We start from the raw sequence: 24,551 nt of genomic DNA, 5'->3' as shown, positions 1-24,551 counted from the left end.
AGAATACCTGCTCGCCCTCTCCGAATCGTTTTTGTGTTTCTCTTTCTACCATGTCGATCTTACTTCAAAGTGAGTCTCCCATACACAGCCTCTTCACCTCTCCAGCCTTTCCAAGCAACACCATCACTAACATCCCATCTCTTGCAACAGGAATCATTTCTATAGTAATCGACCCACTTCTTTGTTTCCCAAAGAAGCTTCAGACCATACCCTGGTTGATGACTTTTATGCTCGTTGCCCTAGGGTGAAAACCACTTATTTCGTCCTCGCTCTGTCCGAAAGGATGGCGGTAGCTGAGTTTTCTTGGCTACTGTATAGAGGATTGTGATGATCTCTACCCCGATTACCCAAGGTCTTGCCTTCGGGCGCTTGGGCGGGGTGGGCTTCGACGCAAATCTGACAGGCCTTTTTTTCATTGCGATCACCGAGCTTGCTTGGGACGCGAAGAAGATTTTAATATTCCTGGTACTCGGAACATTGCTCAACGCTTTTTCTTCCCCTCGAGACTGGCGCGCCTTGTCTAAAGTGAGCTTCTGCGCTTCCCTTTGTAAGATCCTGGTACGTGGTCGTGGACTCCGAATCTTAATTTTTTGAGGAGATGGGGCTAGAAGGATCTTGTGTCCCGTGGGAAGTGAATGGACTACACTGCCTGCCTGCGCTGTTTTTAGGACGGTGGTATGCATTTTGATGAGACGCTTCCCCAGGGTAATTCGGCTGGCCTACTTCGTATGGTAGTCTTATTGAGTTCAGCAGTTTGTTCACAATCGGGTGATGGAATTTAGTTTTGATCTAAACTTTTTCAGGTACATATGGTCGTAGGCACCGGACCTTGGCACAGTTAGCGGCAGGCTGGCTATTGAGCACTTACTTGCCGCTATTTTTTCTTTTTCTCTTTTCTTCTCTTTCAATCTACATACTATTCCGCCCATTGAGCGGGCATTGCAACGGGTATTTGCAGATATAACCAGATGTCAACAGCGTGACTCGGGTCCTTTAGACGGCAAATGTCGAAACAATAAGGGTCAGGTAAGAACAATACCCAGGTACTGTACCACCTTGGGTAGCTATAGGTATAGTGTGCGGTGGACTTGGCGAGTAGCAACCTAAGTACCTTGGTAAGGTAGCTGGAGGCAACACAGGTTTTGCGACGTAAGATAGGCGACCAGGCAATATTGCAGACGACCTACTCCCTTGGTAGGACTTGTTTGGCCGCTCCGAAGCTCCCAAAATGTTCTACGAAATTCATGATAGGTTGGATTTGCACCTACCTTAGCGTCGGTCACACCTTGAGTGGCCGTCAGTCATTGATGTTTATTTATGCGAACCTTGCCGACTCAATCTATCCTACCTTAGTTGAGACGCAGAATTCACGCAACCCTGCCTTGCTCTTTATTTTTTGCCTGTTTTGATTTTGACCCTCGACGGGAAAAAAATTGGAGTCGTATCTTTGTGTCCTTCCTACCTACACTGAACGCACCGAATCTAAGGTACTATTATTTATGTCTGACATCACACCTATCAGGTTGGTTTGATTGCGGGGCGCAAGTACATTATCCTCGCTATCAAATTCACTTTTGGTGAATTGCAGTATCGTTGTGTCGGCACCTACCAAACCAATATAAACTAAGCCTGAGGTAGCACTAGGTCATCTACCTACCTTGCCTTACCTACTCGAGCTGACTTGTTGGACGTGTCGCACAGTGGATGGGCACCGCGGGGGAAACCTAGCTTGACACGGCGTCGCGAACGCGGCGAAGTTCTGGTCTTGTCAAGCAATTTTTTCTCTCTCTCTTGAACTCTTTTGGCTTTTGTTTTCTTAAAAAAAAGTATTAAATTTTCATCTCTTCAACTTGCATCCCCTCGTTTATACAACAACATAATCAACCAAGCGACAGCGCAGTTTCCACCGGAAGCTTCTGCCTTTCGATCGATAAGGTCCAAGGAAGAAATAATAGGCGGTCGTCCCAGTCCCACATAGGCTTGCCAATTGCATGCCCACCCTTGCAGCTCATTCGGACCAGGCGAGGTGAGCCCGCCGCTTCGGCAGCGCAATCCGCGAGCAGACAGGCGATGGATCCAGCTATCAATCTGCAGCAGCGCATAGCGCAGGGTCTGAGCATCTCCCTGCGCAATTCTCTCAACTCTCTGGGCTTGGGCAATGGAGTCGCAAACAACTCCATCCCCACGCCTACGGGTTCTTCAGAGACAAACCATACCGATGGGCTAGTGATAGATGTCGAAAAGGGCAGGCCCGAGTTGGAGCACCAAAGTCCGAGCGGCATTATCGCGGGATCTCACGTCACCGCATCCAGCGCAAAAAGCGCGAGGAGCATGGCCGGGGACTCGACAGACGATGTTGTCCGGCAGCGACAGACGGAGGAGGAGCAAACACAGGACGCGGTCGAGGCCGAGCAAATCAGGCTAGCTGCCGCCCAGCGCACTGCGCCACTCACCCTCGCGACTCTGCCGCCCGAATTGCAGATGTTGATTATCCGGCAACTCAACTTTGGTGACATTGAGCGGTTAAGGCGGACATGTCGCTTCTACAGGAAGCTTGCGTCACCCCGCGCCATCAGGGTGCTCTTTGGGCCAGACCACCTTCGGCGCCTCTTGCTCAGTCACTGCGCCCGCTGCCTGGCCTACGACGAAGAGCGATTGAGTCTTTTGCAGGCGCCGGTCACACATCCCGACTTTCCGCTCTGTGCGCTTTGCGTCGACTGCGCGGTCGCCGAGAGGGACGACCGGATCGTTGTCGGGCGCAAGGTGACTATGGGCAATGGCGACGGCGTCTGGATATGCCGCTGGTGTGGTTGGCCCGTCACGGTTTCGCCGGCTACTGGTCACGTACAATTTCACAGGCGATGCTACAACAAATACAACGACGCATTGCTGTTTTTCTTCTCGTTGGGTTGGATGCAGCTAGCTCTGGGAGTTATAGGTGCTGCATTGGCATGGAGGTATTTCCGGAATGACATTCAAGTCTTCGCTCCCACCGTGGTAAGTACCTTGCCCTTTTTGTGACGCCTTGAGGGACTTTGTTTGGAACAGGAACATACATGTTAACCTTATGTACGCATCCATCAAGACTTCATTCCTACTTCTTTGGGTATGCTTTCTCATCCTCACATTCCGCGGGAACCGCATCAGAACATACCACTGGAGCTTCCTGTTTGAGCTTATGACACTGCTCTGCTGGATCCCTCCGATCCACTGGATCATTGACTTGTACGTCGAGACGCCATATTACGAGCTGCCCAGAAGCACGATGGCATGTTTGATATTTTTCTGTTTTAACCTGTAAGTGTCTTTTTTTTTCCCCTCTCTCCAATGCTTTTCCCGTACGCCTTGGCCCTATCTTCTGCCCTAGCTACATGCAAAGCGTGCAAAGTCGTTAACCAACATTGCCGCAGACTTTTTCGACTTTTAAATGTGCTCGGAAACCTCGTGCTTTTGTGCGAGTATCAACGAACAAGCCATCACCTTCCTTCACACATGATACCATGGTGGAGGCATATCACGAACCCAGTCGTGGACTGCTTGATATTCTGGACGTACCCTCAGTGTGCGGAGCAAAAATATCCGCCGCATTGGAGCTAGGAGCGACTTCTTTTTGGTTTGTTGTATTTCTTTTCTTACAGTATATTTTTGTTTTTCTTTTTGATTTCGAGCACACCCATTGTAGCCAGTTTCTTTCAGCGCGTGATGCACTTGTTTAGGCTGTAGTATACAACGCTATATCGGTATACGAGGAGGTTGGGGAACATGGAATGGGGAAATGAAGACGAAATACTATACTGGGATGAGGTGGGGAAAAGGTCGGATTTGGGATCGGATCAACACGCTGTTATGATGATACATGATACCTATGCTGAAAGAAAAACAAGAAAAAAAAGCTGGTCTAGCTTGGGGTTTGCCGAGTCAAGAAAGCAGGGTATGAGCGCGCAGAAAACAGGGTCTACGCTGGCATCTAGCCCCGGCCGAACACGAGTAGATACCGCAATATGAACAATAGTATTAAACCAAAAGTAAAAAAGACGCGCTGACGACGGCTTCTTCCGAGGTGTGTGATAACTTAACTAGCCATTGTTCCTAATGTACGCAGTAATTAAGTAATATGGTCACAATAGTGGCTATTACTGGTAGGCCGAGGCACTGTCTGTTGCGCCAAAGGTGGGGCGGAGAGATTTTCCTGGGGTGAACTCGTATCAGCCCCCCACCTGAACCCCTCCACACTAGCGAGATAGTAGCATCATGCTAAATTCAAACCAAGCTCAAACCCCTGATGGTGTAGTTGGTTCATCACGTCTGACTGTAATTCGCTTGGTTGTAATCAGAAGGTCACCGGCTCGACTCCGGTTCGGGGGAAACAACTTTTGTTTTGCTTTTTTTGATACACGTGCCTGTTGTGTGTTCTGACATAATTACAGACTTGGCTGCAATATGGGACGAAATGCCCCTGGTTTTCTACTAATTTTCGATGAACTTGCGAAGTATTTTTGACTTTGTTTACATAAGCCCATCAGACGATTCCCCCTCCCACTCCACAGAGACATCACATCACATCCGCTCTCATGCCCAGCTCACAAATGAATCAATCACAACTGTAATGGTTTCTGTTTTTTCTTTCTTTCTTGTAACTGCCTGGCAGTTGCAATGCGTACCATATTTATTTGATTAGAAGAGCCAGAGCTACAGTTTGATGCACTATCCGTCCCGTCTCGCACGTTGCATAATGTCTCCGAACGTCAAGGTCCTTGACTTCTTCAAAGAAGGGTTAGAAAACTTCCGTTTATCCCAGGACCAACTGGAGATACTGTGCGAAGCTCCGCGGCACGACGCGGGCTTGCCATTGACTCAAGATGTAATCTGCAATACTACTATTTCCACCAACCGCAAGACAGACGCCCTAGAGAGAAGCAAACCGCGACTGCCGAGGCGCATCATCGTCATGGACGCCTCCTTCAACCCGCCCACCAGCGCGCACATGCAGATGGCCACGAGCGCAATCCGCAGCGCCGGCGACAGGCGAAACACCAGACTGCTGCTGCTGCTGGCCGTCAGCAATGCGGACAAGGCCCCGAAGCCGGCCTCGTTTGAGCAGCGGCTGGCCATGATGAACGCCCTGGCCCAGGATGTGTATGAGGAGATCTCGTATGACGACGAGGCGGGCGCTGCTGCTCCTGAAAGCGACGATAATGGCCACAGGTTTGGCATCGATCTGGCGTTGACGACGCTCCCGTACTTTCACGACAAGAGCGCGGCCCTCGCTGCGGTGGTGGAGACGGCGTTCGAGCCGCCCCCGACGGGGAGAGCCCCCGTGGAGCAGGTGTTTCTCATCGGCTACGACACCCTGATCAGGCTGTTCAACCCAAAGTACTACTCCAGGACAGAAAACGGAGAGACCGTGAATGGCATCCGAGAGGCGCTGTCGCCGTTGTTCGGCCGCGCGAGGGCGCGGCTTACGCTCCGCGCCGACGCCGACTGGGGCGGCAGGGAGGAGCAGCTGGCCTACCTCGAGAACGTCAGGCACGGGGACGCTCTCGAGCAGGCTGGCGGGTTGAAGGAGTGGGCGAGTCGCATAGACGTTGCCGAGACCGGGGACGCACATGGCCTCGTCAGCAGCACGTCTGCGAGAGAAGCTGCCGCCAGAGGGGACTGGGTCCGGCTCAGGGAGCTGGTGCCCCCGAGGGTGGCTGCCTGGGTCCAAGACGAGAGGCTTTATCAAGAGTCTGAATAAGTCTTTCTATCAAAAACACTGTATACCCGAGGCACTTGTTCAACATTTGAATCGCCAACCGTGCCGGCTGTTGACAGGCCGCAAAAGACACAAAACAATGCCCTTTCAAGACGTTGCCTAAATTCCTGCGCAGAATAAATGACATACCACAGTATACATTCTGGCCGCTCGCTGATCAGCTTGCGGACTGTCCTCGCCCATCGACCAAAATTCGTGAGGGTTTCTAGTCTATATGTTGGTGGATCTTCAACCCACTTCTCAAAGGCTCAAAAAGTAATCGATTGGCTAAGCCTTTGCTGGCCCGAGATTCGATCGTACCCGAGGAGTCGGTTGCTGTCTTGATAATGCGCTCCTAGCACAAGCGGGGCGTGCGCGTGGTTTTCAAGACGTGGCCTTGAAGTTGATAGCACTTTTCCTGGCCAACGGTTGGACTGCCGCCTATATGTGACGCCATTGGGGAGAGGGAAATAACACGGAGACAGAGCAAGGATTGACTGCGAGAGAGCTGGCAAAAACAGAGTCGTAAAAAAAAAAAAAAAAAAGAGTCGATACGATCGGCCTTATCAAAAGTCACTGAAAGTCGTCAGATTCATCCAACTTGCCTATCCAGAGGGGGGGGGGGGGCTTGATTTGTCGAATCGAGAAAAATCTTCCAGCAGAATTCCATATAACCTTGGAACATGGAAATCAGAGAGAGGCAGGAGCGTTTCTCACTTGGCTTTCTTGTTCCTGCGAACGACGTTTGCTTTGAAACACATGATACCCCGAATGCGACCATCATTGCCTTGTTTGACATGGTAAAGGAAATTAACATACCTCTTTTGTTTACACGACAATCATACTGAAAAGCTAGAGCACCTCTTGGGTTGCCATCATGCTGGTCTGCCAAGTGTGAGAAGGCTCCAGGGTTTATATGAATGAAGGAACACGGTCTGAGTATTTGGTCGAAGGAGTATTCTTCAGTACCGACCTGAGTGCATTTGGGTCGATTCCACGTCCCCATGTGCAACGTACGAGACAAGGCCATCCCAATCTCTACCATGCAGCTGCGAGAAGCCTGGTCAACCGCTGGTTGATCGCATGAGTAAAATTTCCAATCCTTGCTCGAACCAACGATCACATCAATAGCACCTAGGGTGTGGAGAGGAGCAGACATGCTTTCATAACGGTATCACAGTCCCCAGGGCAGCCGCGGGCTGCCTATTACCCTTTGTACACCAACAATGGAAGAATGGTTCCCACGACATCCTTTCCGGCCATAGCACAAAAGAAAAAAAAGAATAAAAAAAAAGATAAGACTAAAATAGACGAAAAAAAAGGGATGAGACCCAAACCCAAACCAGCCCAAGTATCAAGTGTCTAAAACAGCCAACAAGAACAACCACAAAAAGCACGCACGCCTCTGACACTCGGTGTCTTAGGCCTCGATCTGCTTGTTCTTCTTCTTCTGTTCTACTTTGAGCAGTAGTGCCCGGTTGATGTGTGGCAGTACACCACCAAACGCAATCGTGGCACGGATGAGCGTGTCCAGCTCCTCGTCGCCACGAATGGCAAGCTGTAGGTGACGGGGAGTGATTCGCTTGACCTTGAGATCCTTTGCGGCGTTCTATATATTAGGCACCAACGTCAGCTGCTGCGCATACGTCTTATCGTAGGGACCGTGGCTTAAGTAGGTTAAAAAAGCCCAACGAGAGGCAACTTACACCCGCGAGCTCCAAAACCTCTGCAGTCAAGTACTCCAGAACAGCGGTGACGTATACAGCAGCCTTGGCGCCAACGCGCATCTTGTTCTGAGTGTTTTGCTTGAGAAAACGCTTGACACGACCACACGGGAACTGGAAAGCGCAAAAGTCCGGCATTAGTTGATGGTCACCCAAAGAGTGAGAAGTAAAAATCAGTCAAGTTGATGATCGAGTCCGAGTGGTGATGCGCCGCAAGCAAACCAGGACGGTGTGGGCTGTTTTGAATGGCGGTCGTGTACGATGTACTTGCTACATGCGCGGCGGGGCAAAAAATCGATTTTGTTCGGCGAACGCGTCGTGGCAAGCTTCCGCCGAGCCTCAAACACCCCATGGCCTCAGGTCTAAATTGTGCGCGCGCAAGCTCCACCAGATCTATCGCGCGCAATTTGATGACGACGCCGTCGGCTCGGTCGGGATCGTTCAAGAGGGTAATGTTCCGTCCGAGTATCGTGAGGCAGTTCGGAATGGCGTTGTGGAATGGACGGATGTGGTGCGATGATTGAGGCCGTCGGTGACATCGAAGCTCCCAGGTGACGCGAAACAAAGCAATCGAAGAAATGCACACAATGCTTTCATCGCTGATGAACTGAAATATGATTCAACTTACCTGAAGTCCTGCGCGAGCAGAGTGCGATTGTTGCTTTTTGGGCCCCTCGCCCGATGTCTTCCCACCAGAACTCTTGCCGCCCGAAGACTTGCCCTTGCCGCCTGCCATTTTGGTGGTGCGGGACGCGATGTGGGATGCACGGGTGAACACAGTGGGTGTGGTTGGGCTTCAGACGCGTTAAAATAAATGCGCTTGTAGCAAGTAAAGCAGGAAGAGAAAAAGAAAAAAAAAACGAATGAAAAAAATGTGCTGTACTTGGCGATTTGTGAATGCGCCGTTGGGGTTGAAGCTATTCGCGCGTGGAGCGTGCTTAGGTTTGTAGGGTCGTGAGTGGTGACGAGTCGGAAAATTCAGAAGGCTGAAAATCCAGTGAAAGTCAACAGCTTTCGTAGTTGTAGGTTACAACGCGCGCCCAGCTCTCTCTCTCTCTATCTCTTTACCTGTGCAGTAGGTACAGGTCGTCAGAGATAGCTGTCTTTCGCGTGGGTGGGGATCGAGTCAGGAATTGTGGGGACAGTGATGTGATGTTTGTATCCTCTGATTAGGTAAACATTGGTAGTGTGGTGCAAGCAAGTGGCACTTGACTCTTGAGTGCGGAAAGGAAAGGGGCGTGCACTGGCACGAGGCTGATTGCCGTGATGCCTCCAGCCGCTACGGCGAAGCGGGTGTTTTGTGTGAGAAGGGACAAGCCCAGATAGAAAGTAAAAATGGTAAATAAAACTGATGGGTAGGTATCATCTGCACATCTGAAAAGGGCAATGCTATGGCTGGTGAGAATGGAAGTTAAAAGGGTGCAAGGAGAAGCTACTTCCCCTTTGAATAAAGGCAAACAGTTGCGACTGCTAGAAGCACTTCATTCAGCCATCGGCATGCTAAACGACGCTCTGGAGGCAATGCTGATGAGCTGGGTTCGAAAACAAAGCCTCAGAACATCTTTCGGCTATTTGTTACCACTGTTGTATCGGCCTCTGCTGCGAAATGCGACATCTGCGGGCGATGCGATCTCACTCTTGAAAGTTGAAGTTAACCAAAGTTGATCAGACAACTTGATGCAAGGAAGATCACTAGCCACATCACGTGGTGCATGAGGCGCGTGGTCCTTTAGCAGACAAGCCACATTAAACTTGTGGGGACCTGATCTCGGTAATGTAGGAACGGAGTAGCTAGTATGTACAGTTAGTTTATCGGCCCCGTCCCTACCTTTTCGTTCAACTTTACCCATCTATTCTCATCACCGCCCCTGGAAACGTCTGTCAAATTCATCCAGTTTGCGCTTCATCCTGACTTTTCCTTTGGCTTCGGTCAAAGAATTTCCTTGCAATAGGCGGTCCTGATATGTGTCTACATAGTAAACTTGCTTGTTCAGCATGGAAGAGCTGGCCCCATGAGTTTGGCTAGAAGTGCGCACAGCTATGGTCAGCTTTGAACTAACTTTGGATAGACTCTGGAGGGAAGACAGCAATTGGGTCTCGAACTCACCCTAACCCCGAAGTCCTGCCGGACCCCGATCTCGACTCCGATCCCGACACCCATCGCTTCGGCTCTTGTGATTCTGATCCTGATCCTGATCCTGATATGACACCCATAGCTTTGGCGGTACGGTATATGGTGGCTTGTCGTATGACAGTATGTCAGCCGAGAAAAGACATAGCTACTGCGCTGAGGGTGGTGAGATAAATACTATTCTAATGCACACTAACCTTGGTTGATGGTTGGATGATTTTGGTTGATTATTTGAACCACTTCAGTGTATGCTTCAAGGGTGGCTTGCTTGTACGATGGAAGCAATCCAAGAGTTCAGGCTCGAAGAAGACGGTCATGTCTTGAATGCCTCGAATTTATTTATACTCGGGCCTTCGATCAACAATTTTTGCTTAAATACTGGGAAACTCAGTTACAAACAACCAAATCTCACTTTAAACAGCAATGTCTGAACCAATGAGAACATCTCAAACTGTACCGACCAAACCCAGGCACACAGGCACACAGGCACACAGGCACACAGGCATCCAGGCAGCGTCTTTCTTGTACAGACTTTGGGTATGGGGATTGTTTTCTACACCCATGGCAATGGTCGCCCGCTCACACCACAGTCCTAATGTGCGTCAACGGGGTCTCTGGCAGCCATATCACTGGTTGGGCATCAATCAGCAAAGCAGCATGACTTGCAGCTGAAGATCAAGTGTGGAGGCTGCGTTGCTGCTTTTACCAATTGCAACTGCTTAATCTGAACTGAACGTGTTAAACGAGGCTGATATCGAACCTGGATAGATTATATGGGACGCTTGCAGTTCGATCAACAAAACATGTTGGCTACCAGAGGACTCTCCCGAAATCGCATTCTGATTATTCCAGGAGCAGAAGCACAGAGAGGTCTTTCTTAAATAATTACATTCCGACTGTCAGCACTAGGATGACAGGCTACCACCGGATTGAGCAAGTCAGCCAGCCCTGGGCGGCCTGCCTGTGTGTGCTGGAATGTCGTGTGCCGTGTGGCCGCCGTGGCGTCGGTCGGCTGGTATCCTTCAACTGCCTTCTCTCGTTCGGTGTTTTTTTCTTGTTCTCAATTTTGTTGTCTGCTTGGCAAGACCCCCATTCTCTTGAGGCTCATTACATCTATATCTCGCTCAAACAAAAGAAATTAAACCAATCGTGTTGTTGCCCACACACACTTCCCTCCTTGGGGCTGAGTTGCAGCTACACACCATCTCCTCGCTCAATCATTGACCACTGGTTGCAACAGGCCACCATTTGGGACTGCCCCAGTTGGGTTGCAACTGTTACGGCATTCACTAGCTATTTTACTTGCAGTTGTTGACCCTGTCAGCCAAGAATATGCAGTATTCCGCCGTTTTATTAGGCGACTATGTTAACCAATTCGGGCGCTATGCGAACCATCGCTCGCTTTGTGCAAGATGCCGCTTGGAATATGTACCCATAGATAGGATAATGCTTCTCCCTCTCCCTCTGCCCATGTTTTTCCTTCCTCTACCCTCTGATATCCCACAAGCACAGGTTGCTAAGCTTTCATAGCATCAGCAGCCGAACTTAATCTATTTCGGTTTTCTACACGAAGCACCCAAAAGGCATCCTCACTCCCAGAACGGCCCACTCTTCTGATATTTCTGGCTAGCCTCACCGGCAAATTTACTGGTCAAGTTCAAGGTCGTCGTCAGCAGCCCCTAGACAATGTCCACGCAAGAGGACGAGGATGGATTTGGCCGCCTCATTGGGGGTAACGGCGCTGACCACCGACGCCGACTAAATGAGTCTACAGACCATACCTTTGGTGCGAATAAGCCTTCTGAGGCGGCCAAAAGGCAAGCAGCTGGGCTTTTGCCTGACCGAGGCCCAGTCACACCATCTCAAATGTGCAAGAAAGGCCGTAGCTGCGACGATGTCTCGAAAGGATCCTTGGAGTTCCCGGCTCATGGGAACAGGTGCCCATCTCCCCACAGAACAGACTCGATAAGATCACAGGACAGCTCCACCGGCTCTACTACCACTCGGTCATCCACATTTCCGAATGCCATGTCCGATAGTATTGGATCTCTATATATGGACACGGCTCCGGCAAGTCCTACCTTTGATGAAGTATCGCAGTGCTCCTACAACATCCACAGCAACATGACATCCATGAACACGAGCCCCAATCCAAGCCGTAAAAACACCATCGATGAGCGGCTAGATGACTTCGTGCTCGAGGAAAACGAAGTAAAAAGAGCAAAAACAGAACATTATGTCACATCCGCGGCCTCAACGCAGATGGCGACAGATGTTTTGGCACATTTTCCAACACACACAAAGACTTTCCCCCTATCAAACACCTACTTGGTCGATAGGGCCTGGCCTGAGCTGATGCATATGCAAGCTGGCATGGATGTTCAGTGGAAGAACGGTGCGCCTCGAAGACCAATGCCCGGCTTCCTTGCGCTCACGCCTGACGAACGACCTATAGATAGCGGGGGTGACCTCTTGCCCAGAGTGGGCTCTACTGACCTACCGTTTCGGTCCATAAAGATCTCGGATCCGTAAGAGCATCGCCCCTGAAACACTGATTCTGACAAGGAAATTTTACATTGCTGACTATAGTACTGCACGTTTAGCGTTTCTGGTCCTGCCGCAGACAAAGAATGTTCCCAAGGAAAACATCCAAGTGCAGATTCAAGCCCTACAAGTCCTTGCTCTTCGAACAATACACCGGCCACACCCACACCCGCAACCTCCAGCCTGCACAATACACCAAGCCCTCCACCCAATACCAAAGGTAGAATATTCGTTGCGTGTGGCAGCTATGGTGATGCCTACTACGATGTCATGTGTCAAGCAATCCACAATCTCATTCTGGAGCACACTCCCACAGCTGTGCTTGATGATCTCGAAAAGCCTTTGAAGATGGCTGCAGTCTGGTGCACCGAGCGAGCAATCAACATGATACAGGAGAAGCTCTGTGATATTTCATGCGCAGAGAAGATAGCAACAGACTGCGGCGAGGGCCCCTTGGAGGATTCTGGCCATGGGTCGCACGCTCCATCACACGGAGCGTTTGCGTCAGCCAGTCAGAAAGATCATCGTGCAAAGAGGCACGGCGAATCAAGTAACCGCCGAGGAGACGATGACTCGGAGGACAACACAAACAACGACCAGGACCAAGAACGCAGCAGGACAGGCCAGCAGGATTATCGCCTACATACCAAGCGAGGGAGGAATGGATTTAGTTGCCCATTCAGAAAACGGAACCCCCTGCGGTTTAACATTAGAGACTGGTCCAACTGCGCGCTGCAACCTTTCGAGAGTATGAGTTTGCTAAAGTATGGGTTTTCCCGTTAATGAAGCGTCCTATGATTCATCTGACCTACTCGGAAGACTAATGAAGCATTGTGTTTGTGCCTAGGCGTCACATCAAATCTTGCCATGGGCTCAACCAGTCGGAATATGTGTGCCCACGGTGTAAAAAGGACATGGCCCACAGCGAGAGTCTGAAACAGCACCTGACTGTTCCCCTACAACGAATGTGCGAACCTGGCACAGATGCGCCTGTTGCCGATCCGGAGGATGGCATCACTCGTGAGATCGACGACAAACTCTGCGCCCGAGGTAGCGGACGAAAAGTTGACAGCTGGATTGTCCTGTGGCGAACACTGTTTCCTAACGATGAGCACATTCCAAACCACGGTAGGTTTTGCTCTTTTCAACACCAATTGCCAAATTTCTTACAGTCAAGTTCACGAGCTGACACGTTCCTAGAGTTTGATCCTCCGGTTGGCCTTGAAGAGGTCGTCAACAAATTTTACAGCCAGCAACAGGGGTTGCTCCCAATGGGTGAGGGCTGGCTCCCGCTTCGCACAAGATTGCACGCGTGCTTTCATGCAAATTATGTGACAGGCATAGATCCTGGTGACTCTTCGGGTCTTGCCAACGAAGTTTGTCATGAATATATCAGTGAAACTCTCAGGGCCAGCGCCAAGATACCATACGAGAAGAGTCCGCACGTGGATGGACAGTCGAGAAATAGCCCCCCTCGGCTCATTGCGACGCCAAAGAAGCACGGGAGGGCTGCACCTCGTCAAACCAAACAGCTGGCAAATCCGCTACCACGTGAAGTTCCAACCAGTATCGTGCCAAACCAAACCTTGATGAATGGGAGGGAATGGGCCCCGAGTTCACGTCCCCGTCCAGTTCCAGACATGAGCGTTGGCCCGTTTGGGCTTCAGAACCCGGAAGCAGGCTATCTAAATCGTTTCCCGACGAACTTTCAGAGTCGGCCGCCCTCGATGTCCGAATCGACGATATCTTCAGGCTCCATGACGCAACCTCAAGCCCACCACGGCTCGGCCACCCCTCACCTCGAGCCCAGTCATGCTGCAGGAGTCATGGCCCGATCTGTTGCCTCTTCGTATAATCAAGCAGACAATAACTACTTTGGTGGCCCAAACTACACGATTGACAATGTGCCCTTATCCAATTCCTCTACTTCCGGCTATGCGAGTCTCCCTCCTGCACCAAATTACCTCCCAGTCCATACTAGTGGGTTTACCCAGTCACAAACCGGCGGCGAGGAAGTGACAGGGGATCCTGCCATGCCAGCCTCTGAGGATTGCGATTCTCCGTCACAGTTTCTATTTTAACCGTGAGTTCTGGGCGGCCGGTCAATGCGCCGCATGGAGATGATTCTATCGGTTGCATTTTGTCTTTTCTCCAAGTCATCTGGGCGGACCGACGGTAATTCACGATCTTCTATACTCGATGAGGTATATAGAGAACCAATCTTTATCACTAGCATTTCAAAAATGAAGTCAAAACGTGAAATTTCTCACTCATGCCAAATAATGTCTTCTCCGTATACTGCTATAGTACAATGCTGACGTTGGTGAAAGAAAACCTGGGCTGTATTCACGGGCCCCTGTCCCGCCTCCAGGGACAGCGAAAAGAAAGAAAAATAAATATAAATAGATACCCTGCCCATCCCGCTCTAAGTAAGACTCGACAAAAGAGCACGCCCACCAGAATGCCAGTATTAGACGAGCCCCAGCATCCCTTTGGATACAAAGGGGAACAAAATGACAGCTCCAATGGCGGTTTGACAAATGTGAACAACGACGAGAATGTACGAACGCTGGTGCGACAGAAAAGCAAGAAACATTACAAAAAAACAAAAAGAGATTGGAGTCTTCGAATCACTGGGCATGATTACCACGGCCGTCCATAAATTCTTCCTCTTCCTCATCTCCATTAACTCCAGACGCCGTCGGTAGGGCTGATTGCAACGCTGACCTGGACCCAGAAGCAAGAAACGACCGAGGCACAGCATAACCCGGATCCATGGCATTGGAGATACCCAAGTACTTGCTTGAGCTGCTCCCAGACGTCGTTGACATTAACGCGCTCGGGATATTGCCGAGGTCTGCAAAGTCGAGGTCTTGATGATAAAGCTCGGCAGTCTGCTCAAACACAGAGACTGGAGATGAGAATGGTACAGGCCACCTCCGCCTTTCTCTCAGTGAGAGGGATTCGAAGATAGAGCCCCCATGCATGGGCTTGAGCTCAGGTATGTTCTTAGTCGCTGCACCATGTCTTTCCATCAATTCCTGGTTTTCATCATCATTCAATCCATCCCACGATGCCCTCCCCCGAACAACTTGCTTGCCTTTCCCAACCCCCTTCATGTCAGCTTTGACGTCGACATTGTCGTCGATGGTGATACAATCGTGCCATCCCGGAACACCCCCATAACGCTTCCAAGGTTCATGCCCTTCCTATCGCGCAAAGACCTTAACTACGCCGTCGCCTCCTCCACTGACGACCCATTTGCCGTCCGAGCTCCAGACGACGTCGCAGACACCTTCGCCGCGCATTATCCGGTGACTCGTGATCTCCTGCGTACATGAGCGCTTCTCGAGACTCCAGAAGCGTAACGACGCATCGTGGCCGGCGCTGACCAGTTCTTGACCGTTAGGGCTCAGCGAGAGGCTCGAGATGGAGGCTGGGTGTGCGAGCATATTATATGTACATTGGCCTAGAAATTGTTAGTAATCGCCATGAAAAAAAAGACCGGTTTAAAAGCTGAAGTGAAGTGACAAGACTAGACATACCGCTGTTGGCATCGAAGAATCGCACAAACTGATCTTCATGTCCCGAGATTATGACACCCTCAACGCCGGAACCTGCCATGGATCGGCCGCCGCCGGTTGGTCCGCCACTGCTGCCGCCTGCCCCACTGCCGCTGCCGCTTTCGTCCTCACCCGATTGTGGCTGGTCTAGGCCGACCGTTGTAGCCACTACTGCATTGACGCTTGTCTTGGGCGTCCCATCGTAGGTCTCGAGGCTGGCCATGCAACCCATCTCCTCACCTGTACGGGTATCGTACACAATGATTGCCGCGTCAGAATAGCTTACAACAAATGCTTCTCCGTTCCGGCCCAAGGTTGTGATGCAAGTCGGGCTGGCGCCAGGGCTGTCAGCCCTCGTGATGCTGTGAATAAGTGTGTGGTGGAAGGGGCTGTTGGTTGCAACTGATGGCTGCGGGGAAGACGGAAATGCCGAACCGCTGCTCATCGAGTTGCCACGGACACGGCCACTCCCACCACCAACTCGGCGGCCCGGCGGAGGCGGCTGAGGAGAGGTCATCTGCGGGGGCGCACTGACTGCCCACAGTCGTACTGTACCATCTGCGGCACCGGAAGCAAGCAGGATCCTATCTGGGCTGCCATATGGATTGGCATTGCCGAATATGGCACCCAGGGTGGCAGGCAGTACACAGAGTGCCCAGACCGCATCCGTATGGCCATCTAGGCTTGCCTTGGGGTCGACTCGGCCCCGTTCCCAAACCCGAATCATCGAATCTTGGCCACCTGAAAATATCCATCCATCACCCTGGGCCCGACCCCCAGTAGAGAAATTGGGTGAAGGAGCCCATGCTGCAAGTGACAGGACAGCTCCGTGGTGGCCACGGTGCGTAAAGTCTGCTTGGACATCGAGATCGGATGCTGCACTGTTACTCGTGTGAGGGAGACGCGGGATGTGGAACCGCTTGATCAGGCCATCATCGCCAGCGGTGCATATCTCGGGCTCGCCTGGACTACCACCACCCGAAAATATAACAGTCCTGACAGTGTTGAGATGTCCACGAAGTCCGAAACGTAGCTTAAAGCTTCCGCTCTCGGCCTTCTGAGCCAGTGCGTTGAGCGAAAGCTCCTGTTCCGAGCTTCTTCTCCTGCTCATGCTACTCTTCCTTCGGTGCGCATTATTGGGACCACGGTTAGGTGATTTCGGAATGCTGTCGGCGTTGGGGAACACATCGGTGTCCGGTCGGTTCGAGGCCGGCGGAATCTGCTGTTGGGGTTGTTGCGGCTGGGTCTGGGGCTCGGTGAACGAGGCTTCGCTGAAATCCCATCCTCCGTCACCCTCACCAAACCTCTTTTCGGCATTTTCGAGGGTAGACTCTGGCTGCCGAACAGATGGCTTGGGTTGCGAATTCAACTCTGCCAGGTTTTCCTCGGGCAGTCGGTTAGGAGGTATAGTGTTCGAGGGAGGCCAATCTTGGGCGGCGCCACCAAAAAGCGGCTGCATCTCGGCACTAGAGCGCACGACCGGGGCTGCCTGCATCTCGGTGCCCTTGGCGAAAACGCCTGTCTGGGCCGTGGGCTGCATTGGAGGGGGCACATGGTGGTTGAGGGCAGGAGAGGGCGCCGGCCGGGGATTTATTTCGCGAACGTGGTTTTGAGTCTGGCGAATGGGTTGGTGGGCATAGGACTGCTCAAGAACCTGCTGTCCCGCAGGAAGACCAAATGAGCCCGCTTCCGGAGGCAGTTCATCCAGCATCGGCGGCGGCGGGGATTCCCGAGGCGGGATGGGATTCGCGGGTGTGATCATTAGATATGTGAACTCGGACTGGCACTGGTCGAGGAATGTTTTCAGTTCGGACCGGTTAACATCGGTCTCGGTCGGGATATCGGGATTCTGGTTGCCTCCACGTCCCTGCGCAGCTGTTTCTGTCCGACGCCCATTTATGTTAGCTAGCCGTCCGTCGCATGCCTCTGAAAGGGCCTCTCACGGTAGGGAGGAAGGTTGGCGGCCTACTTTCGAGATGTTCCTTGAGCAGAGCCTCGCGCTTTTCTCTCTCAGAGGCCGGTGCCTGGGTATCGCTGGTTGCATCGTTTTCACCCTTGAGCTGGGCAGCCTGCTGCTTTACCTTCTGCTCCAGGATCGTTACGTATTTCTTGAGAGCCTTCTGGGTAGCATCTGATCTCCGCGCCGCACCCTCGAGGGCCGCTATCCTGCTCTTCATCTCCTGCTTCTCAATGTCCCAGGCATTGCGATCGCGTTCATGTCTGTGCCACTCCGTTTGGAGAAAGCGCATAACACCTGTGTTGGCGGATGCTATTTAGCCATCTATCCGTGGCAGGCATTTTACTTGGTCAAGGCTGCAGGAGCCGAAAAAAAAGAGAAACTCACCTTGCAACGTGTATTCCGTGGCATGAGGGCCATTAGCCTGGTTGGACTGCATCATGCCCGACATGTCACCGCCTCCTTGGCCTTGACTTGCTCCGTTGCCTGGGTTTGTACCCATCCACTGCAACGGTGAGCCCGGTGGAAGCAAGTATCAATAATACCTACTCCAGATAAGGGGTAGGTATTCGGGCGTTGACGGGTAACTTTCGGGGAGGTAGTTTGTAGTGACCAGCGCCCTTTGTTCCTCCTCTGCTCCAGCCAAGAGCGAAAGCTTGCAGCTATAATCGCATGTACCGTGTTGCGCCGAGGTGTCGTGTCGTGTCGCGTCTTTTGGATTGCGGGTAAAGCTGGTTGGGCAGCAGCCGAACGCACGAAATCTGATCGCTTCGATTGAAAGATTAGTCCAAGTCCCAAACCACCCCCGAAAAATATACGTCGGCGAAGCGTTGTGGATTGGAGGGCGTCGCAAGTGAATAGGGTAGGTAGATAGATAGATAGACAGGTAGCAGACAAGCACTTAGGCGGCGCCCTCATTCTCCTCAGTCGCTTGGTGTTATATTTAGAGCCAGCACAGACCTAGACAAGGAAAAAAAGGACTTCCGAGACCCGCCCAAACTCCAAACCAATGACAGCAGCACCAACTAGCGATTGGTGACGCTTCCTTTCAATACGAAACAATCACTAACGTAGCTATTGAGGCTCTTCTGGGAGGCCCGGTTTTGGCGATTTGGTGCAGCCTTATGTACTGTAGGTACGTCGAGGTTGCAGTCGTCGATCTGTCCTTCCGGAGTACCTGACCTGGTTTCGGTCAAAAAGGCAGGACGTATGGTATTATGTGGTAATTATGGAACAGATAAATACCTAGGTACCTAGGTAGGTAGGTAGGTAGGTAGGTAAACGGAGTTGGGAATCCCAGCTGGATTGCAAAGTCAAGGCGTCCGTTCCGCCCTGTTGGCTATGAAGCATCGGCCACTCCCGTCGCGTCAAGATCACAATGATTTTTCCCCTTCATCCACACCACCCCCAAGCAAAAAAAGGCTCTTTGCGTTTTCCTCCAGGGCCTTGCTAGGGGGCCGATGCCATGCTGGAACTTGCGCGCGCGCAGCGTACCACGATACAGTGTTTGATTGGTCCACCCTATCTAGATTTGACCCACCGTTGGCGAGTGATCGTGCTAGTGGTGCACCCTTGCCTCCAGAGACCAGGTAAGGTAATTAATTAATAGGTAATTACCTACAGTAGGTACAGTACGACATGTTTTACAAGATGATCGCGTCTTCTTTCAAAGTTTCAGGAGACAATCAGCCTTTCACGTGATTTTAGATGATTTGTTTCGATGAAAATGGGGTGTTTGTTCAACGCAGCTTGGATTGTAGATTGACGATGAATGAAGGCGCACGTCGTTATCTTTCGGAAAATACTCTAAATCATCCGGTGCTAGTTTCAATAAAACACCCTGGAAAGAGGTAATTCCATTCACATGTATCACTAGTTATAGTAGAGCTGGGCTAGTGCTAAACTAGTCTTTGAGTGCAACTTCGGACTGAAGAAATACTGCTTCTCCTCGCGCGAGGCGCTTGGCCTGCAAGCCTGGTTGGCTAGATGGTGGTTAATATCGTCCAGTCTTTCTGGTAAAGATGGGCTTCCCCAGAATCTGCGCCACCCCAATTGCGCCACACTTACCCCGTCCCAGCATGGCGGCTTGGGCGAAGACGTAGGTAGTGGTAGTCAATCTGGTGTGGGCGCCCGACCATGTGCGCTTCAATCCAATCGCAGCGGGTCCAGGGTCAGGGTGCGATTGTGAGCGTACAACTTCCACGTAACCTTCAAAAATCTAACCTTTTGCGCAGTCTCTCTTCTCCAACCCAACGCCACGGCTACCACACCATTTATTCTCGAGTCCACAACAGCCTTTCATTCATTTTTGGACTTTGCAACTCAGCCCTACTCGCCCACCCCTCAAACTACTCAGCTCTCAGAGCCCCAAAACCGTCAAGATGGCCGGCCTCAGTCCCCAAATGTCAGTGGCCACCTATCCGTCTATATAGCGACTCCTCATAATTGATTGCATCCTCGGTCGTCGCGTTGCGCGGTTGCTATGCGCCCTCGCTTCGAGTACCAACCCCGGGCTCCTCGGCCGATCACCACATTGATCTATGTTGGAAAATGCAAAAGCCCGATGCTGACTATCGTTATACCTGGTGGCGCACAGAACGAACATGGTGATCATCCTGGGTATGGTCCAGGTTGCGAAGAAGATACCTTTTGAGGACCCCAACGTTCTCAATATGGCCCGCGCCGGTTACATCCTCAGCAACGTCATCATCCTGGCTATTCACCTCTACATCATGTCGACCATTAACAAGAAGAAGGGTATGTTACGTTCAGGCTCTGTTCCTCTTGCTCCGCGCGATTCGGAGCCCTATTTTTGCGCCAGCTGGCGACACATTGCATCTTGGCGTTTAAGTATATTGCGCAGCCAAGTAGAACAACAGACTGCATACTGACATGGTGTAACAATAATCGCAGACTTGACCACGCTCAAGTACGTCGAGCCGGCGCCGATGGGTTCATCCGAGGAGCCCAAGCTCGTCACCACCACCATCCACGCATACGACATGGGCCAGCTCAAGACCGCTCTTCGCTCGCAGGCCATGGGTGTCGGCATGATGGCTTTCATGCACCTGTACATGAAGTACACCAACCCGCTCCTGATCCAGTCCATCATCCCGCTCAAGGGCGTCTTCGAGTCGAACCTTGCCAAGATCCACCTCTTTGGCCAGCCCGCCGCCGGTGACCTGAAGCGACCCTTCAAGGCCGCCGCTGGTCTGATGAGCGGCCTCCAGAGCGGCCCTGCCCAGAGCGACAAGAAAGCCGTCGAGGCGGCTGAGCGCGCCGGTCGCGGCGGCGCCAAGGAGGAGTAAATTTTGCTCTTCCTTTGGTTATATCTTATTTCCAAGGTGGCACGGCATCACACCATGGCCAGCGATGGTGGTGGTGGTGAGCCTTGGAGCACCAGCTAGGGGGAAACAAGGTGGATCAGGCGTTATTTGTGCGCGGATAGACTGCGAGGGTTTTTTTTTGTACAAAAAGTTCTTTTATTGTGTTTCTTTCACCATACGGGCACTTGGGATGGACAGCCAGGGATATGGCTCCGGACTGTACAGGAACTCCCTCTTAATGACTCCAGCATTTGCAAGCCTACCAGCTCGCTCCCATACGTTGATTTGCGCTAGTTTATCCTCATAGCTCAAGTTCCTCAACCTCCATGCCACAATCCATGCATGTCTTTACTGACATGCCCTCCTCGTTCTCCACAGCTCTACCCCAGTCGTGCACATGCTCGCCCCCGTCCCCGATTTTGTCACCAAACCGTCTTGCCTTTGTTCCTCCCGCATCTCTCAGGCCGGCCTTTGTGTTTTCGCGACGGTAGGCATCTGTCCGCGTTCTTCGCTTCAAGTCCGCCAGCTTCTCTTTGAACTTGCTTTCCTTTCTTCTGCGTTTGTCGCTTTCCCGCCGCTCGAACTCTGCGTCTAGCGCCTCTGCCGAACCCCACTTTTTGGGGCCCAGCGCATACTCTTCAACTTGACACCTGAGAAAGAGCATCATGTCGTGCCAATGTGATTTGTGTGGATTGGGCTTGTTGAGATGTGGAAGGAGTTCCTCATCCCTCAGCTCCGCTGTTGACCACCACCAGTCGGACAGGAGGAGCAGTCGGTCAGCGTCTCCATCGGCATCAGGGGCGAACATGTAAATACAGTGAGAGCAGGCATAGACTTACGATCCGTCAGCAGGTAATCCTGCTTGCATTCCGTCTTGGTCAACAGGCTGTATTTCTCTGGGTACTTCTCCTTGCAACCTCCGCAAACCCCGATCCCAAAGACCTCGTCCCACACAAAGTCGATCTCGAGGCTCCCGCAGTCGCGGCACTTTTTGCGCTCCTTCGTCCCCGTCAAGGTGCTCATCCCCGGCTCGTACGGCCCTGCTTTTTGCCGCTGCAGTCTCCGCAGCAGCTGCTTGCGCTCCCACTCTGCCGCCGTCATGTGCGCCGGCTTCTCGGGCTCGTCTGGCGCTGCTGCCCGCGATCCCGAGTTGAGCGCATAGTTGTGTGGGTCGTCCTCGACCGCAAGAAAGCCTCCCTTGGTGTCCGTCATGGCACTGAGGTTGTACCCGACGTACTTGGCAAACTTTTTCGCGGGCCGCAGGGGCGCCTCCTCGCCGGCCTTGGAGGACCCGGCAGTCGTCGTCTGCGCCGCACCGCGCGCATCGCGGTTGCTGGCCGGGACTGCCCTGCTGCTGCTGCGGGTGGTGGGGCCGGCACCATCAGCGGCGGCTAGGGAGCTAAAGGGCCTCTTGCGGCTGTTACCATTGTCGCGGGCGCCGACGACGTGGATGTTGTCGGTCGCCACGAAGCCCGAGTCGGACTTGTGGGGAAGGGTCGATGTGCCAGCGGCGCGGGCGGCGGCTTCGTGCTGGTCGCGGATCGCTTTGGCCCTCAGTCGGTTTTCTTCCTAGTGCAAGCAGTTGTTAGGGGGGTTTGACATGGTTGTTACACAGAGGATTGTCAGGAAAAGTGAACAGTGTCATGACTACATACAATGCGTCGGGTCACCTCGGGCGTTGGTGGAGTCGGCGGCCGGCGGGAGGTCGCTGTCGTCGCATCCCGTCGCGGAGGTGTTTTTGGCCGCTCCATGTGGTGCACTTTTTAGCTGTTTTTCTTCTTTTTTCGAACAAGAAACTCAGTTCAGTGACTACTTTCTCAGGACTGTTGATATTGATATAAAATAACACTGGAGCAGTGATCAAGGCCAGCGAAGTTATTTGACGGAATAGGCAAATGCGGGTTCGGAGTTACGACAAGTAGCAAAGCCGACAATGATGACGCCACCCGTTCATTGACTCTTAATCAAACCCTAACCCCCTTGACTAACCTGGAAGTATTCTCGCTCGACACCGGCAACCTCATTTCTTGCTTCTATTTGCATTGAAATATATTTGGGGGTTTTTCCTGCGAAGTAGTGGATTTTCGTGATAAACCAATCCAGTTTTAGCATCATAGGAACGTGTTTATGCCTGATTATAGCACAGTGTCGTATAGTCTTGTCAACCCGTGTTTCACCTCTTGTGAAAACCATTACCATCAACTCGTTGTTATCAAAATTTATACCCTTCATATTTGACGTTGTAGAAGGCTATGGAAAACGTGTTTTTTTATCGTTAAATCTTACTATTTGGCTTTGAACATGTGGATTGCGTTTTACCATAGTAAACATCAAGCTGTGACTGATCTCCCCAGGCACCCACCGCTATCTATTATGATAACAAGTTTGCTTTCTTAAAGTCAAGTCAAGTTCAAAGTCAGGCGTACTGCCCTCTATCCACTTCCTAAATCAAATCACCATCATATCATGAAACTACCTGTCCATCTGCTTCTTCACCTCTCTACACATGACACAGTGACGCAACCCTGTCCTCAGTCAGCTAGGGATCATTAACCTCATCATTCCCAACAAGAATCCTATGACTTTGGAACATCCGTCCCATGATCATAGCAGATAGCCTTCACCGCAGAAACTCAAACAGTGCTACCAACAGCATCATGCAGCGCTTCTTCTTCCCTGGAAGGAAACCCCAGTCTCGCCGAAGGTCCTCATCGCAAGGCCAGACCGCCAGCAGCAACACACCAAATGTGTCTTCAAGCACGGGACATCACCATCGGGGCGGCCAACAACACTCTGGTCGCAGCGGCAGCAGCAGCAGTAGCCGCCGGCACTCGTTGAGCTCCAGCCTTCCTATGTCCCGTTCAACGACCTTCCCGAAGCGGTCGACCTTAGCAACCCTTTCCTGATGCAGCACCAGGAGGTCGAGTCGCCTGTGGGACCATTGCCACCGTCTGGCAGCGGACCTGGCCCAACACCGCTCGACACCAGCATTCAGATGACCATCATCGACGACACAGTTACCGAAGGCCGTCCCCTCTTCTACGTTATGACGTGCTCGCTGGACGTCGTCATCTGGGCCGTATTCTTTGCTCCGTATGCCCCAATAACAAGACAATCAAGTTCAGCACTATTGGAATCCCTTCCATGAACCTTTGTTCAACGAAGGCTCTTGACAACTTTGTGCGTCATGGATATTCTGTGACGGTTGAGATTGGCTGGAAAACCCCATCTCCGTATCGATATTTCTGAAGAAAGGACTCCTTGGTAGCCCTTCTGCTCACACTCTGTACGGAAAATACTGGGAGACCAAAGAGGGGAAGTACCAAGATGATTCAGGATCTGGTCCATAATTTATTGTGTACTAACCTAGAACCCGAATCCTGTCTCTTGCACTATATAAGGAATCAGTTTTGTTTACCAGCTGGAGCACTTAGCCCAGGCCCTCACGCCAACCTCTTTTTCTTTAAAAACAATTGGTAACACAAAAACAGTTTTGCCTCCCTCGGTTTGAGTTGCGGATGTCTCCTGACAACTTATTTCTGCCAAAGTTCCCAACTTGACTTTGATTCAAC

General features: G+C 51.7%; 8 protein-coding genes and 1 non-coding gene across 9 annotated transcripts; 7 read left to right on the top strand and 2 right to left on the bottom strand.

Moving 5' to 3' along the window:
• Positions 1–1,617: 1,617 nt before the first annotated feature.
• On the top strand, positions 1,618–4,050 carry MGG_06215 (uncharacterized protein). Its single transcript, XM_003712055.1, has 3 exons — positions 1,618–2,997; positions 3,086–3,297; positions 3,411–4,050. The coding sequence occupies exons 1-3, from the start codon at positions 2,071–2,073 to the stop codon at positions 3,595–3,597; spliced, it is 1,326 nt and encodes a 441-aa protein (XP_003712103.1). The 5' UTR covers positions 1,618–2,070; the 3' UTR covers positions 3,598–4,050.
• Positions 4,051–4,276: 226 nt separating this feature from the next.
• Positions 4,277–4,365, top strand: MGG_20141. Its single transcript has one exon. It is a non-coding gene; the product is annotated as a tRNA-Tyr (tRNA).
• Positions 4,366–4,412: 47 nt separating this feature from the next.
• MGG_06214 (cytidylyltransferase) lies at positions 4,413–8,596 on the top strand. Its single transcript, XM_003712054.1, has one exon. The coding sequence runs from the start codon at positions 4,700–4,702 to the stop codon at positions 5,735–5,737; it is 1,038 nt and encodes a 345-aa protein (XP_003712102.1). The 5' UTR covers positions 4,413–4,699; the 3' UTR covers positions 5,738–8,596.
• Positions 8,597–8,724: 128 nt separating this feature from the next.
• MGG_15225 (uncharacterized protein) lies at positions 8,725–10,020 on the top strand (the record flags this gene model as incomplete). The annotated part of the gene is made up of 4 exons (XM_003712053.1): positions 8,725–8,758; positions 8,818–8,856; positions 9,528–9,712; positions 9,835–10,020. 4 exons carry the CDS (start codon positions 8,725–8,727, stop codon positions 10,018–10,020), a joined length of 444 nt encoding a protein of 147 aa, XP_003712101.1.
• Positions 10,021–11,095: 1,075 nt separating this feature from the next.
• MGG_06212 (uncharacterized protein) lies at positions 11,096–14,214 on the top strand (the record flags this gene model as incomplete). The annotated part of the gene is made up of 4 exons (XM_003712052.1): positions 11,096–12,117; positions 12,193–12,897; positions 12,981–13,261; positions 13,334–14,214. The coding sequence occupies exons 1-4, from the start codon at positions 11,276–11,278 to the stop codon at positions 14,212–14,214; spliced, it is 2,709 nt and encodes a 902-aa protein (XP_003712100.1). The 5' UTR covers positions 11,096–11,275.
• A 167-nt stretch (positions 14,215–14,381) lies between these two features.
• MGG_06211 (striatin Pro11) lies at positions 14,382–19,054 on the bottom strand. The gene is made up of 4 exons (XM_003712051.1): positions 18,041–19,054; positions 17,666–17,950; positions 15,679–17,577; positions 14,382–15,602 (listed from the first exon to the last, which is right to left on the bottom strand). Exons 1-4 carry the CDS (start codon positions 18,153–18,155, stop codon positions 15,343–15,345), a joined length of 2,559 nt encoding a protein of 852 aa, XP_003712099.1. The 5' UTR covers positions 18,156–19,054; the 3' UTR covers positions 14,382–15,342.
• A 727-nt stretch (positions 19,055–19,781) lies between these two features.
• On the top strand, positions 19,782–21,366 carry MGG_06209 (inorganic phosphate transporter PHO88). Its single transcript, XM_003712050.1, has 3 exons — positions 19,782–20,057; positions 20,250–20,410; positions 20,567–21,366. Exons 1-3 carry the CDS (start codon positions 20,035–20,037, stop codon positions 20,959–20,961), a joined length of 579 nt encoding a protein of 192 aa, XP_003712098.1. The 5' UTR covers positions 19,782–20,034; the 3' UTR covers positions 20,962–21,366.
• Positions 21,080–22,865, bottom strand: MGG_06208 (DNA repair protein RAD14). The gene is made up of 3 exons (XM_003712049.1): positions 22,635–22,865; positions 21,819–22,548; positions 21,080–21,717 (listed from the first exon to the last, which is right to left on the bottom strand). Exons 1-3 carry the CDS (start codon positions 22,728–22,730, stop codon positions 21,281–21,283), a joined length of 1,263 nt encoding a protein of 420 aa, XP_003712097.1. The 5' UTR covers positions 22,731–22,865; the 3' UTR covers positions 21,080–21,280.
• An 859-nt stretch (positions 22,866–23,724) lies between these two features.
• Positions 23,725–24,181, top strand: MGG_13182 (uncharacterized protein; the record flags this gene model as incomplete). The annotated part of the gene is made up of 3 exons (XM_003712048.1): positions 23,725–23,775; positions 23,825–24,072; positions 24,145–24,181. 3 exons carry the CDS (start codon positions 23,725–23,727, stop codon positions 24,179–24,181), a joined length of 336 nt encoding a protein of 111 aa, XP_003712096.1.
• Positions 24,182–24,551: the final 370 nt, after the last annotated feature.

The sequence above is a fragment of the Pyricularia oryzae genome, chromosome 3 (genome assembly GCF_000002495.2).
Source record: "Pyricularia oryzae 70-15 chromosome 3, whole genome shotgun sequence".
Lineage (NCBI taxonomy): Eukaryota > Fungi > Ascomycota > Sordariomycetes > Magnaporthales > Pyriculariaceae > Pyricularia > Pyricularia oryzae.
This window is presented reverse-complemented; position numbering and strand designations above follow the sequence as displayed.

Coding starts and splice junctions, on each gene's coding strand:
- MGG_06215 (XM_003712055.1), top strand. CDS start 2,071: ATGGATCCAGCTATCAATCTGCAGCAGCGCATAGCGCAGGGTCTGAGC. Junction 2,998..3,085: donor AAGTCTTCGCTCCCACCGTG/GTAAGTACCTTG, acceptor GCATCCATCAAG/ACTTCATTCCTACTTCTTTG. Junction 3,298..3,410: donor ATATTTTTCTGTTTTAACCT/GTAAGTGTCTTT, acceptor ACATTGCCGCAG/ACTTTTTCGACTTTTAAATG.
- MGG_06209 (XM_003712050.1), top strand. CDS start 20,035: ATGGCCGGCCTCAGTCCCCAAAT. Junction 20,058..20,249: donor GCCGGCCTCAGTCCCCAAAT/GTCAGTGGCCAC, acceptor GGTGGCGCACAG/AACGAACATGGTGATCATCC. Junction 20,411..20,566: donor GACCATTAACAAGAAGAAGG/GTATGTTACGTT, acceptor CAATAATCGCAG/ACTTGACCACGCTCAAGTAC.
- MGG_06208 (XM_003712049.1), bottom strand. CDS start 22,730: ATGGAGCGGCCAAAAACACCTCCGCGACGGGATGCGACGACAGCGACC. Junction 22,549..22,634: donor CCGAGGTGACCCGACGCATT/GTATGTAGTCAT, acceptor TGCTTGCACTAG/GAAGAAAACCGACTGAGGGC. Junction 21,718..21,818: donor GGATTACCTGCTGACGGATC/GTAAGTCTATGC, acceptor GGTGGTCAACAG/CGGAGCTGAGGGATGAGGAA.
- MGG_06214 (XM_003712054.1), top strand. CDS start 4,700: ATGCACTATCCGTCCCGTCTCGCACGTTGCATAATGTCTCCGAACGTC.
- MGG_06211 (XM_003712051.1), bottom strand. CDS start 18,155: ATGGGTACAAACCCAGGCAACGGAGCAAGTCAAGGCCAAGGAGGCGGT. Junction 17,578..17,665: donor GCTCAAGGAACATCTCGAAA/GTAGGCCGCCAA, acceptor GGCGTCGGACAG/AAACAGCTGCGCAGGGACGT. Junction 15,603..15,678: donor ATTCTTCGATGCCAACAGCG/GTATGTCTAGTC, acceptor AACAATTTCTAG/GCCAATGTACATATAATATG.